Below are 18,151 nucleotides of genomic sequence, written 5' to 3' on the forward strand. Positions count from 1 at the left end.
TCATCGTCAATATCCTCCGGAACCTCATCAAGATTGGGGTCACTATAATCTTTAACGCTGTGATCGGAATCTTCACCATTATTGGACCATTCTTCGATGTTTTCATCGATGCCTATCACCTTCTAATGTATTTGTAGATGGCGACCCGGGACATGGTTGTTATACGAAATCCTACCATAATTTGGATTTTAGGGCATCTACGATGTCCCTCCGCAATTAACATTAAGGTCAAAGTCAAACCCACAATGTTGACTTATTGGACTGACATTTTCAATGGGCTCTAAGTCAGCTAACTTAGAAAATAACTCAATTGGTTGGAGGTTTTCATTCCCGGCCAACCACCATATTTCTATCATAGTGTCCAAGTCATTATCATCTAATAGTTGCATCTCACAAAATTTCAACGGATCTGTAGAGATTGGAAACTTGTAAAATAATCTGGACATCGTCCTTCCACAACGGATAGCTATTTTTGCATAGATCTTTCTTTTCGTTTCTTCCAGCTTCACAATTTTATTGAATCGTAATCCAACTTGCTGTCGACCTTGAATTACACAACCAACCTCACATTCTACAATTTCACCATAAAAAATAACATAAAACACCGAGTTATTCATCTTCACCACAATTTCTGAGCTCTCTTACTAAACACAATAATTTTTTTCTTTTCTTCTTTTCTAGTTCAACTGTTACAAGAATGTTAACAAGATCTATATATGTAACACCACTAAGGTGGTCATGCCAAAAAGAACGGCTTCACCAAAATAAAATAATAATTTCACTAAAAAGACTATAAAAAAAAATCCTGACACTAGTAACACCATTCTATATAGCTCCACCAAATAAAATATTGTTTTTAATTTTAAATTAAAAAAAAAGATAGATTACACTGGTGGTGCTATTCTATATATATGACTTCACCAAATATAATTACATTTTTTAAAATTATAAAAAAAAATCTGAGACTATTGACACCATTCTATATGACTCTACCAAATACAATAACATTTTTTTAATTTAAAAAAAAAAATAACCCTGACACAATAAAGTGGTGGTGTCATTCTCTATGGCTCCATCACTATTATTTATTTTTTGGCCCCCTAATTATTGAGAAATACCAATATTTCTCTGGTATTTATATAGGTGGTGTCATTTTCTATGGCTCTACCAAAAAATTAATTTTTTAATTCTAATTGCTGACGTGGCATGTTGGTGACGTCATTCTCTTTGGCTATACCAACTTTTACTATTTATTTCAGGTCATTTATATTCATAATTAAAAAAGTGGATCATTTTCGTAATTAATTAAAATTTTAGGATATTTTAATAAAAAAGCCAGAATTTGGTATAATTTTTTATTCCAAAAGTAAGATAAAAAAAATTTACATGTGTCGCCTACTCCTAACTTTAATTGTGGGTCTAAAAATTTCACCAGAAAGAAGAAATATTAAAATGCAATATGAACAAATTGAAGGTACTACGAAAGCCTCTCAAATGAAGCTAACCCAGAAGTGAATTTTAGCAATGAAAAGATGAAACAAAACTTGAAAGTAATCGGTGAACACACCAATCATATCTTCAAGCAAAACACCCAGATTACCCAGTTGGGAAAATCTGGTCAAATCCATGAAGCCGTCAAACTTTTCTCCGAAATGACCCGTAAGAACACTGTAACATACAACTCCATGATTTCTGCCTTAAATAAAAACGGCAAATTCAACGATGCACGTCACCTGTTCGACAACATGCCCCGTAGAAACCTAGTTTCTTGGAATACAATGATTGCAGGGTATTTACACTCCGATAGAATTGATGAAGCTTATCGACTGTTCGTTAAAATGCCTAAAAGAGACAGATTCTCTTGGACTCTGATGATATCTTATTTTACACGTAAAGGGGAGCTTGAAAAGGCTAGAGAACTGTTTGACTTATTTCCTCACAAGCGTGATGTGGCTTTTTGGAACGTTATGATTCGAGGGTATGGTGAGAAAGGAAGGATTGTTGAAGCTAGGAGATTGTTCGACGAAATGCCACTTAGGGTTGTTGTTTCGTGGAATTTGATGTTATCCTGTTATACCCGGAATGGCGAAATGCGTTTGGGGAGGGAGTTTTTTGAAGGAATGGCGCTAAGGGATGTTGTTTCATGGAATTTGATGGTCGATGGGTTTATTGAGGTTGGTGATTTGGATTCTGCTTGGGAGTATTTTGAGAAGACTCCATATCCGAATGTTGTTTCTTGGGTTACAATGTTATGTGGGCTTGCACGAAGTGGTAAGATATTGGAGGCAAGGAGATTGTTTGATCAGATGCAGAATAAGAATGTTGTTTCTTGGAATGCTATGATTAGTGCTTATGTGAAGGATTACCAAATTGAGGAGGCTGCCAGGTTGTTCAGTGACATGGCAAACAGGGATTCATTTTCATGGACCACAATGATTGATGGTTATGTTCATGTTGGCCGGCTTGATAAGGCAAGGGAATTACTGAATCAAATGCCTTACAAGGATATTGCGGCGCAAACTGCAATGCTTTCTGGATACATTAAGAATAAAAGAATGGATGAAGCTTGTCAGGTTTTTAATGAGATAGCTGCTAGAGATATTGTTTGTTGGAACACAATGATTGTAGGGTATTCACAGATGGGAAGAATGGATAAGGCTCTCGATCTATTCAAGGAGATGAAAGATAAAGATTTAGTCACTTGGAACACCATGATCATTGGTTATGCTCAAATCGGAGAAATGGAAGAAGCGGTTAAGATATTCAATGGAATGAAGATAAAGAATGTAGTCTCTTGGAATTCATTGATAACAGGTTTCTTGCAGAATGGCTTATCAATGGATGCATTGACTAGTTTCAAACTGATGGTTCATGAAGGAATAACACCTGATCATTCAACTTTTGCATGTAGTCTAAGTGCATGTGCCAATCTTGCAGCTTTGCAAGTTGGAAAGCAGATGCACAATAAGGTTTTGAAGAGTGGTCATTTAAATGATCTGTTTGTAGGGAATGCGTTGATCACCATGTATGCTAAATGTGGACGCATCTTGTGTGCTCAACTCATATTCGATGATCTTGATGAAGTTGATGTTATTTCTTGGAATTCTCTGATTACTGGGTATGCGTTAAATGGCTATGGAAAACAAGCCGTTCAACTCTTTGAACAAATGGTGTCAAAAGGTGTGCAACCCGATCATGTCACCTTCATTGGGGTTTTATCTGGTTGTAGTCACATTGGCCTTGTTGACCAGGGCTTAAAATTGTTTAAACACATGACAGAAATTTACTCTATAGAACCTATGGTTGAACATTATGCTTGCATTGTTGATATGTTAGGCCGTGCTGGGATGTTATCTGAAGCCTTTGAAGTGGTGAGGGGATTGAAGATCAGGGCAAATGCCGGAATATGGGGTGCACTGTTGGCTGCTTGCAAGACTCGTGGGAATTTGAAGCTTGGCAAGATTGCTGCAGAGCAGCTTTCAGAATTTGAACCTCGAAAAACATCAAACTTTGTGTTGTTGGCAAACATGCAAGCTGAGGCTGGTAGTTGGGATGAGGTCGAAAACACAAGGCTATCAATGAAATACACTGAAGCGGAGAAGCAACCAGGGTGCAGCTGGATTGAAGTTAGACATCAGTTACATTGTTTCCAGTCCAATATGCCAATGCAGCCGGAGACTGCAGAGGTTTACAGCAACTTAAAAACGTTAACCTCACAGATAAGTAACCTAGATTGCGTTTCTAAATCGTCTCTGCTTGATAATTTATGATGAATGGCTTCTTAATTTATTATTATTATTATTATAGGTAAATTCTTTTTCCTTCTGTTAGCATTTTATGTATAAGCTAATACGAACATATTGGTATTCTTCAATATTTGTTCATGGTATGGTAATGGCTAATCATTGTCATTGATTAGATTTTACCTTATTATGCATAACATTGCATTCCCATGGAAGAATGCAAGTTCAAATATTAGAGATGGCATTGTTGAGAGGGACAATCACGAACCCACCATAAAACGGTTATGAAAAATATAAAAAAAATGTATATAAGTAAAGTATGGGTTGAACTAGCTCAAAAGTTTATTAACTTTTCACAATAATAATAAAGAAATAAAAATGTTTATAATTATAATTATAATAATAACATTGAAATGGTTCTTTATTACTTAAAAAGTATTTTCAGTCAAGAGGGTTACCGAACCAATGGATAAATTTACGTAGTAAAGTATTTATGTAAAATTCTACAAAATGTTAATATTTCAATTCAAACAAATTTTCTTGAACCATTTCCTAGATATTTATTGCAAAAGGGATTCTAACAATGCAGAAGATATCAAAGCAAAAAATCAAATTATTTTTGTCTCCCAAGATTCTCAAAAACAACATTTGGAGATGCAAAATAAAACCTTTTCGGCAGACGAGGTGAGACAGGCGAAGTTGTAGATAAGCACTCTAAAATGCACAAGATATTGATTCAAAACTTATTATATTTTACCAAGCTTTCTGGGACATTGTGAGCCTTTAACTACTGAAGCCACAATGACATTTCTAGAGTTGGAACACTTGTTAAAGAAGCTCAGCAAGAAAAATATTGCCCTCATACCAAAAGGAGCTATGCAAACTAAGGCAGTCGACCAATTAGCTTTAGCTTTTGTAATGTGATTTATAAGACTAGTTTAAAAGTTGTGGTTTGAAAGGAGTTTTAAATGATATCATATCATATATAGCATTAAAAGAATAGCAGTGATGAATGAAGCATTTCTAGCAAAACAAGCATGAAGATTAATTGATAAAAGGGGCAATTACTGCATCAGTGTTTAAGGCAAAATACCATAAAAACAATTATTTTCAATATGTTGTGAAAAAGCCAAAACAAATTCATGGATCTGGAAAGGTATGCTAAGTGGGAGTGATATGTCTGCTGGAAAAAGACATACAAATTTGGGGACGAACAAAAAGTGAAGTTGGCTCAAATTTGGGGATGAGTCTAGAAGTTGATCCTTTTCTCTGTTGGGATGCAAGGATAAAATTATGTTTCTAATCTAAGTTTGATTACCGTTGGGATGAACTTTTGAAAGTTAAAACTCTCATTTAAATTAATTGTATTTTTGTGGAAAGTGTGCCACAAAAGTATTCAAGGAGAAATTGACAAGGAGATCCATCAATGTGACAATGATGTGTCTTCTTAGTGAGAAGGAGTTTGAGTCTATGAAATGTTTTTTCGCGAAATGTGATTTTGTAAGAGTCATATGATTTGAGGAACATTTAACTATAACAATTCAATCATTTAATCTGGAACCAAATCCTTAACTTAATCTTTTAATGGTTGCAAAAAAGCAAAAAAAAAAAAAAGATTAATCTTTTAATTTTAGCAAAGAAAGGATCTAAAGAGTACAAAGGTAAAAAGTTTCTATTCTCTCTTTACTTTACTTTGTAAAGAATTTGGAAAACAAAAATAGGAACATATTAGTCCCAATCCACATAAAACACTTGGATGGATAAGAAGCCTTTATAGCTCCCTTAAGAAAGTGAGAGACAATAAAGATTGATACTCAAAAGTAGAGAACAAATAATAAATGTAGATATTCAATTTTGGCTACTAAGATATAAAAGGATATTATATTTTAGGAAATTGTGCTATCAAGCGTATTTCCTCTAGAGCAACAATTTTTGTTTAAAATAGTTGTTGTTCAGAACAACTGTTGTTCGAAAATAGTTATGTTCATAATAGAGCTGTAGTTAGAACAATTGTCATCTAGTGTAGTTATTTGAGAACAATTTCTGTTGAGAATAGCTAAAGTTCAAAACAATTCTTGTTTAAAATAATGACATTTCAGGAATAGCTATGTTTAGAACAATTCTGTTTTTTCAAAAGAGTCATTTCAAAACAAGCTTTGTCAATAAAAGTATCACCACTGAACAACTCTTATTCAGAACAACTTCTACATTGAAAACAACTTTATTGAGAACAACTTACATTTAGAACAATTCAAAATCATTATTCAAGAACAACTCTCATACAAGAACCATCATCTTGCGTTTCAAGAGATGTTCCGTGAAAGATATTTCACATGGTACCACTTCACCAAAGTGGAAGAAATGAAAGTAACCCCAGAATATGGTACAGTTCTTGGCTTATCTTCACTTTTGAGATGTTCTGGAGATCTTGGCTTGGTGAATTAAGTATGAATGCAGTTAAGAGTATTCCTTTTAACATTTTCCTGTAACGTTGAGTGATTTTCTATCCTTTAAAAAATATAGTGATTTCTTCTTCACTATTCACCATCACCAACAAAACCTTTCATTTTCTCTTCTTAATCGTTAATGCAAGTTTAACTGAAAAATATCTATTATTACTCTCATTGATTATCAACTTTATGACTCCTATTCTTGAAACATTATAAATAGTAGTAGTTCAAAATTAGTGAAAACACTTTTGCCACTTTGGAATTCAGACTCTCAAAGCTCTCTTTAAAATTCTCTCAACTTATTTTTTTTTGCTTAGCCTTATCATCAGCCACATTTCCCTTTCTACACATTACCAATCACCACCTGCCGCTGCACCTAGTGTTACCGAATCTACTTCAGTCTTCTTCACCATCTTCTTTCAGTATATCTTGTTCACTTATTTGCAACACTTCCTCTCTAACCTTTACGGTAAACAACCCTAGTTGAACAGAAATACAAGTTACAAAAAATATGGGTGTTATTTGGAACCTCCCCATAGCACTTATCAAGGCTATAGAAAGGAATTGGTTCGGTGGAGTTGTTGTCAGAGATAAGAATAATAATTTGATAGTGGCTTGTGAAAAATTGCAAGCTGAATCCCAATTTCAGGCTAGAATCATTCTTGTAAGCCTTATCCTACTTCTCATGTGAGAATAAGGAAGCAACAAATTTTAGATTAATTAATAGGGAGAAGAAATAGAGTAATATTGAAGAATCGAAATTAAGAACGGATTTTTTATAAAATGTCTAAAATTATTCGTAACTCCTGTTCAACTTATAAATAAGAAGATAATACGTTTTAATGTATTTGAACTCACGTCCTCCTATATTAGCAACAATACTCATATCAATCGAATTAAGACTTAATCGACAATGCAATTATTAATCTGAATTCACTTGACCCGACTTAGTGACTTACGCTTTCAACAAAGAAAGAGAAATAGGGTTGGCAATCAAACAAAGACATACATAGATACATGCTAGGAAGAATTTCAGTCCCAAAATGGAAGTTCTTGTTTACGTTGGTTGATCAACGCCCAAAGAACATTGACTTTGAAACTTTCAAACTAGACAAAGTCAAAATTGCTATACCAAACATAACTCCAGCTTCACAAATGTAAAGTTTTTAATCTTAGGCCCACATTGGTTACAAAATTACAAACACTACATATTAATTTGCTTAAGGTTTTTGGACTATTTATTATTGTTTTTGTATAAAATCTTGAATTGCTCGACTAATTCAATTTTATTTACTGTTTTCGCCATTTAACCAATGATCAGTAATCTTTCATTTCATTTTAATTATTTTTATATCAATATTAATATAAAAAAACTTTTTACTAATAATAATAAGTTTGAACTTTCTAAGAAGGTCTAGTCTTTTAAATGGAGCAAATCAGTGTTAGAAGAGTTTTGTCTTTAGTTTAAGAGTATGATTCGTTTTAAATCGATCCCAATGAGGTGTTTAATGATTGGATTAATTTCGCTTGCTTAAACTCAATTCAGCCCAAAATATGGACCTAAATTTTTATGTAAATTTAGTCATGTTTATAAAAGACAAACTCAAATCTATTTTATCTCTGTCCATATTATTTTAATTTTTAAAAAAATATATTCATATCATTTTTAATTTAAAATTTAATAAATTATATCTTTTTATTTATTAAAATTTTATATATAACCAACTCAATTTTTTTGTGTTTACATATGTTACTAAAGATTTAGATTCTTTTATGTTATAAAATAATATAATATATTATAAAATTAGAATAGGAACACCTTGTATGTTCAAATTCAATCCCGACTTATATTTTTTAAATATAATTTTTACTTAAATTTTCTCAAATTTTAAATCAATCTTCACCAGAAATCAAAATTTGAAAGTTCTGGGACAAAATAAATCTTCACATTCTTATTTTTCTTTTATGAAGGGAAAATGATTCGTACATCCAGAGAAAAAAAAAACAGAGGTATGATACAAAATAGAGAGAGGTTTCATGGATTATAACAGATTCAGCACCTGGAAAAATAAAAATAAAAATCAAACAGAAAAGAAAAAAAGGGAAAAAGGTAGATTACATCTTGATGATGCAAAAACTCACATTAGTTTCTACAAACTCAAAACTCCCCAAATACTGTCTCCAATGAAGCGAACCATCTTCCTAATGGAACCCTTTTCGGATTCTACTTCCCTAATTATTTCTTCATCACCACTTTGGCAATTCTTTTTCGCATATTTATTCACCTTAGCCGATCCTTTCTCAGCTACTGCAACTCTCTTTCTCCTCCCTTTTTTCTTCTTCTTCTTCTTAGCTTGTTTCTTCAACAACTCTTCCTCGTACGCCTCGATAACCTCATGTATCAGTTCACGGTTTGGAGATTTGTCCCAACGTCCCCAGAAACACATGTAACACCTCAAACATTTGCACTCAAACCTAGGATCATGCTCTTTCTTATTATCATAAACCATGGTTACGGCGGAGAAGCCGCTGCTGCTGTTGGTGTTGCAACATGAGATGAGATAGGCTAGAACTTCTTTGTCTTGGAAAGAAAGGGCGGCGACGAGGCTGAGAATCGTGGCTGGGAGCAAAGACAAGTGGTCGCGGACGGTTGGGGATGGAGGAGAAGGGTGCACTTTGTCTTTATTGTAAAGCTTTTTCATGGTTGTTGGGAATATTTTGTTTGGTGGATGGATCCTATGGTCAGGTCTGGTCTGGGTTTTTTGTGTTTGTTGTTGGTGACTTAGATTCGTATTATGAACTTCGAAGTTTCATTCCATGTTTCGTCGTTCCAAATCTGGATGTTTCTATGGAAAGGAAAAGGTTAAAACAGGCCATAATTCCCAAAATTGGAAACTTAGTCCCTGGACTTTAATCCCTTTAGTTTTCAGATATTAAAATTCAGGTTAAATTATTAACATTGTTAATTTTTTTGTTAAATTCAAATTACTTATAATATTATTATTTTTAATTACAAAACTATCAATTAATTTTTTTATATCAAAATGTTACATAAAAAATAATGTCAATAATTAGATTTAAATTTTAAAATCTAAAAAATTAAAAAGATTAAATTAATATAAATAAGATATAGGGACTAAATTTGAAATTTCTGAAAAATATTTTAACCCAAAAAAGGATTGCAATGATTCACGCGCATTTAGGACTTAGGAGTTAGGAGCATGGTGAAAAGGGTTTTTTGGGTCAATGGGAGTGAAAAGGTTGACTAATAATAAATAAGCACAGAAATGAATGAAAATGTGCGAAACTGTTTGAATTAAAAATTATTATTTAAGAAAATTAGAGATAAATAATTCCATTTCAAAGATGTGCTGTAAAAAATAAGATTTGTTCGGTCAGTGTTTACATAATTTTAATCACAATATTTTAGGAGACAAGTGATAGAAAAATAATAAATTAAATATCGTCTTTTGTTTTCGTTTTATCTTTTTAAATGTGTGGTAGAAATATATGTTTTATAATAATTTTTAGAAAAAAATTTAAAGTTTCTTTCAATTTTCTTTATCCAACTCTTCTAATAAAAATTAAAATTAAGGTGTGATTAGTAGTGTGAAAAGAAAATTGAAAATATAAAAATTGAAGGGTGGAAAAATTAAAAATGAAATTTTCTTTCCTAGATAAAAAGGAAAAATAAAAAATTAAGGTGCGAAAGTCAACCGTGTAAATATTGCAAAAATAAAAATATAAGAGTTGAATGCGGTTTCTGCAAGCGAATAGGTCAAGTTGTAATATATATAACTTGTTTACAACTAATATTAAACCAATTACCGAAAATAAGTACTAATTTAGTCGAGTCACGAATTAGTAATGTGAATTCCAGAGCAAGATAATAATGATAAACTAATTAAATTAAACTAGAACTAGAACTAACCCTAAGTTAATATTATTGATTTCTCTTATTCCTAGTTTCGACTATACGAGCTACTTTAGCCTAGATCCAGTTGCGTTACCTATTCATTAATTAACTTTTAGTTTAAGGTTTCAAATGATTGGCTAGTAATTAACCTAGTTATTATCTCTTGGCCTCTAACTAAATTAACTAGTCAGCATAATCTACTTATCTCCCGACCTCACATATTATACTAAGCTAGATTAAAGGATTCTTGGCAGACTTATCTCCCAACCTCATCTTACTTGTGTCACTTCCTAGGGTTGTCAATCCTAGAATTTATGTACTCTTAATCTAATTTAATCAATCCAGATTAAACTCTTTTCTTCAGTTAATTAATTAGGTCAAAGCAATTGAACAAATGAGATATGTGTAAAGCATAAAATTATTATACTATTCACACAAACATTCAATTAGCAGGGTTAAAGAAAGAGATATAAATAATAGAATAAGAGAATAGATTGAGAATACTCATGAATTAACCGATGCAAAAGCGCAATTCTGAAACAATCTTCCCTCGCGATAGTCTCACTTCGGAATAGGGTCTTTCGATTAAGGAAAGATAAAGTAAAACTAAGTAAAAATTGAATAAAATCCTTAAGTAATAACTTTTGTCTCCCCTAAATCTATGTGTAATTGTAACAGCCCGATTTTTAAGTGGTGTCGGAAATAGTGGTTCAAGGCCACCAAATTCGACGAGTAAGCTTGTAAATTTTATTAATTAATATTTACGAGTCAGATATGGTTTTAAAAAGATATTTGGAATTAGTAATTTATGTTTTATAATGATTTATTAGGTTTGAAGGGTAAAATCTAAGGTCAAGTAGTTTTACAAAATGAGATATCGAGACCTCGTTTCTACAAACCGAGCAGTAAATATTTTTATAAATATTTATAAAGTGTCAATAAGGTGGTAATAAATTTTCGTTGAAAATTTTTAACGTTTCAATAGTTAATTAATTAGAAAGGACTAAATTAAAAATAATGCAAAACTTGCTAATTATAATAATTGAGTGATTAAATGGCATGATTAATAAATAAAGAATGACTGAATGTAGTGGTATCAGAGCTACGATTTAGTCGGTTCTTGGACTAAATGTAACATATGTGAAGTTTAGAAATACATACCATTATATAACCAGTGATAGTGTGATACCTCTCGACTCTGATGAGATTTGTTTTACTTATAGACAAACATACTTTCCAACCGAGCTAATTCTGATAATGCTGAAAATGATACTCAAGTATCTGATTAAAAAGTTTCTTATGATGAGTCAAGACTCATAAATGTATGAATAAATGTTTGTAATATATGTTGATGATGAATGTTATGTTATATATGTGTGTATATATATGATAATTAAAATTTTAAGGCTTTACGACCTTCACCCCCTTACCTGTGCATCTTATACAATGGAAATTCACAAGATTTATATTGATTAAGTTCACTAGTGTGAAATCGAAGAGTTAAGTGGCTGAATGATTAATAATGCGGTCAGAACTGAGAATGGGTTAGCAAGTAAAGACGATTTTAAAAGAGATATCATATTTTTCTGAAGATTATTTGGGATATATAATGTTTCTATTAAGGAAGAAGTTATTCACGAGTAATCAACTTATTCAGGTATGATAATTAAAGAACGAGTTAATTAAAAATTCTTCTGAATTGATTTCTTTAGTGATTGGGATAATATGAGATCATTGATGACTATAGTAGTCAGTGGGATAGTGTTGAAATTGCAAAGATATCTGAATGCAATTGTTGCAGTCCAGTATTTTATAGTGATCTCTTTTGGGTGTTCTATATGATTTGTTATTCTCAGAAATATATGTAACTGTTCATTTTCAGATGTGATACTTATCATATAGAAAGGTTGGCTAATCATAATATTTGACGGAATTATTGTTAGCCTGGTTGATTCATGATTGGCATTGCTCTATCTTTCTTCGGTTTTCTAATCTATTATGTTTGATAAAAGACTTGATGATAAGACCCATATGATGTTAGTTTCTACTTCTAATGGTTGATGCTTTGAATTACATATATGCAAATTATGTTGTTTCTATCACAATTGATTCCAATTTGTATGAATGATATTCTTCATCTGGACTTTGTCTGAGGTATCATTGATATCTTTATCATTCAATATGGGTTGTATTCTCGAAAATTCAGTATAGTTCCACATCTTGGATTTCATTATTTCGGTTTTATTCTCGTTTTATGGTTTATTCTATCAAACATGATTCATCTATAAAGGATGTTCATTGGTCGGAGGTAATTACATCTATTGCAGTTATTATTTCTGGCTCGATCATGGGAGCACGGTGATATAGATTTTAGATTTATAGAAGTTGTATTACTGCCCTGGTGGTTATTGGGACTACTTCCGGATTTCCTCTTCTATGTTGGAGTGCACTATGGATGTTGAGCTATTGTTCTATCTATACGGTTAAAACGTCGGTCCTATTATAGCACTATGGTTTTTAACCTATATGATGGTTGTGGCTTCGGTATATTTCAAAGTTTTGATGTTAATAATTGAAATAGCTTAATTATATATAATCACTCTCTAGCTTTCGTAAAAAGGGTTGACAACGGCAAAAGTGTAGACGGCGAAAGATTGAGCTCAAACTTGTATATTGATTTTCATTTATCAGGTAATCCCGAATTATGTTAACAAGTCAATAACGGAATGTCATAATTCGTTTGAATTAATGTAGTTGTAGTGATTTTCGGTTGGTATTCCGAGGGAATTATGATATACAGTATACCTGGCTTATCTTGATAACAAGAAGAAAGAATATTCTGAAATCTTAATTATTCGATTAGTAGATTGACTCATTTGTGTTGGCCAGAACAAGTTATTCATTTGAAAAATAAATTGAGTTATATGCATTTGAGTTTATCTTCAAGTACAAGAATAAATTTTGCCAATTCACGGGTAAATAGATGGACAATCAGAATGAGAAATTTATATTTTAGAAGATATGATGATATAGAATTATATCTATCAAATCAATTCTATTCAGGAAATGTTATTATGGGTTAAAATCATCCTGATTGTTGAAGTTATCGTACTTATGTAAAATGATATTGTTTGACATTTTTTTCAAGAAAAGGGGAACAGATATCAGTCGACAGTTACAGATACAAGTATGTCAAAGGCTTCAATCAAAGTTTGATAATCCGGGTTTCTTGGTTATGTTTTGACATACGATTATTGGGAATTTCTTGATAATTGTGTTATTGACGATAAAGTTATAATGAGAAATATCGAGGACGAAATTTCCTAAGGGGGGAGAGTTGTAATAGCCCGATTTTTTAGTGGTGTCGGAAATAGTGGTTCGAGGCCACCAAATCCGGTGATTAAGCTCGTAAATTTTATTAATTAATATTTACGAGTTAGATTTGATTTTTAAAAGATTTTTGGAATTAGTAATTTATGTTTTATAATGATTTATTAGGTTTGAGGGGTAAAATCCAAGGTCAAGTGGTTTTAGCAAATGAGGTATCGAGACCTCATTTCTATTAACTGAGCCGTAAGTATTTTTATAAATATTTAAGGAGTGTCAATAAGGTGATAGTAAAGTTTCGTTAAAAAATTTTAACGTTTCGATAGTTAACTAATTAAAAAGGACTAAATTGAAAATAGTGCAAAACATGCTAATCATAATAATTGAATGATTAAATGGCATGATTAATAAATAAAGAAGGACTTAGGTGGTAAATATGCCTAAACTAATATAGTTGGACGGCAACTTGAATGGAAATGATAAAAATAATATAAAACCAATGGCAATTTTGTAATTAAATGGAAATTAACATAAATTAAAGTGAAAGTAAAACATTTTTATTTCATTTCTTCTCCAACATTCCAGCGAACACCATAGCCATGGGGGAGGTTTCTGTTTTTGGCTTTATTTCTTTACATGTAAGTAGAATCCATCCTATTTCTTGTAATTTTATGTTTTTGAGATCGTTGCAATTAGGTCCAGTTAACCCGTACCTTCAATTTTGAAACTGTTAAAGATTTTGGATGTTGCCATTGATGAATCTATGTGATTTTTTTATGTTAAATGATGAATTTGAGATATTAGTTTTTATTTAAAATTACTTTGTTAAGTGATTTTGATGAATTTTTCGATTAGGGACTAATTTGTTAAATTAATAAAAGTACAAGAATTTAATGTGAAATTGTTGCATAAATGGGATTTTTTGAATACTATTAACATTTGGATAGCTTGGGTTTGTATTAAAATGGTTAATTTGCATGTTTTAGGCTCAAGGACTAAATTGAATAAAAGAAAAACTTTAGGGCAATTTGGTAAAAATTTCAAAATGACCAAATTGCATGAAATGAATTGTTTTATTGTCTAAATTAATATGTTGAATGAAATTATTAATTTAGATAAAGGTCGGGTAGGAAATCGAAGAAAATAGAAAATTACCAAAATGCCTCTGTACTTTGACATTTCTGCAATTTAGCCAAGTAAGTTCGTATGGTTAAAATTTAATATTTATATATTAAATTGATGAATGGTATTTTGTATTTATTCATATCTATTGTTGAAAGTAAAATGTTGTTAAAATTATGAAATTTAAATTGAATGTTCGAAATGAATGGAACGCGGGATATGAGTACAATCGTTATATGGCAAAGGATGAATTGACGGCAAATTACCCAAGTAAACAGAGGTTTAGAATTTGTTGCGAACATTCGTGTTTACTTTCGTTTAGCTATTACAAGCTTTTGTTAACTCATATGAGTTTCTGTTTAACCCTAATGGGTTTCCGTTCAACTCTTTTCAGCTTTAGTTTAACCCTTATGGGTTTCCGTTCAGCTCTTATGAGCTTCCATTCAACCCTTATCGGTTTCTGTTTAACACTTATGTGAAACGATGTACTCTTATCCGTAAGTTGTTCTTCGATATGAGAAAACCTCAGCAAAGGGATTTATTTATCGAATTTGAAATATATATATATATATATATATTTTTTTTATTTTGTATCAACTCGAAAATGGATGATATATGTACATGAAGAAATGGTAAAAGATTGATTTGCATCATGATATGTAAATATATGAATATCTTTGATATGTTGATACATAGAAATTATGTAAGTTGAGATGAGTAATAAATTCAGGTGTGACATGTTGAGATAATAAGGACATTGATGTTGAATTTATATGAAATATGTTCAACTACGCTAACAAATGTTGTTGTTTGATGCTTAGGCAAGTGCCAAGCTATTGATTGAATGATAATATGTTTAATTATAAGATGCATTGAAAAGGTAAGTGCTCAAATGAAAATATGTTTGTGCTCATGAAGGAGTGGTAAATTTTAAGTTATGCAATTTCTTATGAAATAACTTATCATGTAACACCCCTTACCTGTGTTCCTTATCGAAACAGAGTATGAGGTATTACTAGAACTCAAACACTTATAATTTTTTTTATAAAAATTTAGGCAGCATTTCTGCTTATTTTTACATAAAACCCCCTGCAGATTTCCAAAGACAATTTCAACCAACTTCAATATTTCCAACCAATTACAGTTATATATTCAGACATAATTTATCCATTAATAATCACCTACTTATTAAACCGAACAATACTATATATACATATTTATACCACATTACATAAAGTCATCTATACATGCCATGTTTCAAAAGTGTTGATTGCCAAAATACCCAAAAAGTCGATGATAGTGTGGATGATTTCCTGACTTCGTCCAAGTTCCGAACTGGCTGATATCACTATAATCAGAGGAAAATAAAAACGAGTAAGCATATAGCTTAGTAAGTAAACATATGACAAATAAATAAATTTCTCACAAGATTACAAAGTAACATAATTTTTATCACACATAAATTTCAATGTTTGTTCAATTTCCAGCAAACTGTTTTTCTGCATCACTGTCACCAATTTATTTTTATCTGGAGCTACAGGGATCCAAATGAAGTTCTGTAAATTTTCCCCAAAAATAGACTCATATACATTTCCACCATAAAATTTTAAGAATTTTTGGTTTAGCCAATTAGTACAGTTTATTCTCTAAATATTCCCCTGTTTCACTGCTTGATAGTTCTGACATATCCTAACTAAAATTTACTTAAATCTCTGTAAAAAATTTGGAAAATGTTATTGTTTCTTTATCTTAAAAATAGACTCATTAAGAAATTCAAGCATGTAAATTTCAAGCCATAATTATATTTGTACAATTTTTGGTGATTTTCCAAAGTTGGAACAGGGGATTTCGAAATCAATTCAGCCCTGTCTCAATAAAATTCAAATATCCCAAAATATACAACTATTTTGCTTGACCTTTTTCTTTCATATGAAAATAGACTCATTCAGCTTCAATTTCATACATTACTAAACCTTTGATTCATTTTCCACCATTTATGGTGATTTTTCAAAGTTTCCCAATTGTTGTTGTTCAAAACAGTTTTACATTTAAATTTGCTCTTTTGTAATTTTGATATTTCCTTCCATCTCACACATGGGTTGATTAAGTATCAAACTCAATATTGCTCATATAATATTATCCACCATCTATATATATATATATATATATATATATATATATATATATTCACCTTTCCAATTTTCCTGTTGAACACTTGGAATATTATCCGTTATCGGTGGATTCAACACTTAGCAACCACCAGGGATTCGGGGAATCAGCACTTAGTAACCCCTTCACCAGTAATTCGGGGAATCATCACTTAGCAACCACCAGTAATTCGGGAAATCAGCACTTAGCAACCCCTTTCACATTTAAGATACGGTGGGATCATCACTTAGAAACCACCAATGAGTCGGGGAATCAGCACTTAGCAACCCCTTGGGGGAACCAGCACTTAGCAACCCCCTTTTATATTCAAGGATACGGTGGAATCAGCACTTAGCAACCACTAATGAGTCGGGGAATCAGCACTTAGCAACCCCTTGGGGGAATCAGCACTTAGCAACCCCCTTCGTATTCAATGTACTCCGGCTTATTCCGAGTGTTCAACCGGAAACCGTGTTTTCAACACTTTACCACCTTTCCCAACTTAACCACATTTTTAGGATCTTGACAAAATTTTTTCTATGCTCTATTAAATCTCAACATATATTGAATAATATCAAAATAATGCATTAAATCACATGTTTACTTACCTCGGTGCAACATATCATAATTTTGTAATTTACACCATTATCTTCTCTTTTCCCCGTTTGAGGTAGTCCTCTCGTTTTTCTTGATCTATAATAGCAAATTTAACTCATTTAATGTTCACATTTATTAAAATAGTCCTCCACCCAAATTTTTGAAAAATTACAATTTTGCCCCCTAACTTTTGCATATTTACACTTTTGTCCCCAAGCTCGGAAATTAAATTTCATCTCTTATTCTTATGTTTTATGACATGCTGAACATTTTCCCTTCTATGGAAACATCAAATTCCCACTCTAACACACACTTTGGAACATTATGTATTTTTACTGATTATGTCAATTTACCCGTTTTCATTTAAAATCGCTTAGCAAAAGTTGTTTAACATAATTTCTAGCTTCATATTCCACCATAAAACAACAAAATAAACACTTTTCACCTATGGGTATTTTTCCAAATATAAACCCTAGGTTAAATTATTGCTAGAATAAGCTAAATTAAGTTACCGGGACTCCGAAAACGTAAAGAACATTAAAAACGGGGCTTAGAATCACTTAGTATTGAGCTTGGAAGCTTAAAACCCCTAAATATGGCCTCCCCCTTGCTGATTCCGTTCACCATGAAGAAGATGAGCACATTTTGCCATCTTTTTCCCTTTTTAATTCTTTTTATTACGAAATGACTAAAATGCCCCCATTTAAAAAAAATCTATTTCACCCATTTCTTATGTCTATTTTTGTCCATCAATTAACTAATGGTCTAACTGCCATATAAGGACCCCCAATTTATAATTTCATAACAATTAGACACTTCTAACATGTAGAACTCAACTTTTGCACTTT

The 18,151-nt window shown here is 31.6% G+C and overlaps 2 protein-coding genes across 3 annotated transcripts; one reads left to right on the top strand and one right to left on the bottom strand.

Moving 5' to 3' along the window:
- Positions 1-1,407: 1,407 nt before the first annotated feature.
- LOC105803448 (pentatricopeptide repeat-containing protein At4g02750) lies at positions 1,408-3,830 on the top strand. Of its 2 annotated transcripts, XM_012635653.2 has the most exons (2): positions 1,408-3,180; positions 3,337-3,830. In XM_012635653.2, the coding sequence occupies exons 1-2, from the start codon at positions 1,533-1,535 to the stop codon at positions 3,768-3,770; spliced, it is 2,082 nt and encodes a 693-aa protein (XP_012491107.1). In that variant the 5' UTR covers positions 1,408-1,532; the 3' UTR covers positions 3,771-3,830. The 2 variants fall into 2 exon arrangements, with proteins under 2 accessions (XP_012491107.1, XP_012491106.1); XM_012635652.2 differs by having other exon boundaries at positions 1,409-3,830.
- A 4,513-nt stretch (positions 3,831-8,343) lies between these two features.
- Positions 8,344-8,895, bottom strand: LOC105801498 (hypothetical protein). Its single transcript, XM_012632778.2, has one exon. It carries the CDS (start codon positions 8,893-8,895, stop codon positions 8,344-8,346), a length of 552 nt encoding a protein of 183 aa, XP_012488232.1.
- Between the last annotated feature and the right edge of the window lie 9,256 nt (positions 8,896-18,151).

Source organism: Gossypium raimondii, chromosome 11 (assembly GCF_025698545.1).
Source record: "Gossypium raimondii isolate GPD5lz chromosome 11, ASM2569854v1, whole genome shotgun sequence".
Taxonomy (NCBI): domain Eukaryota; kingdom Viridiplantae; phylum Streptophyta; class Magnoliopsida; order Malvales; family Malvaceae; genus Gossypium; species Gossypium raimondii.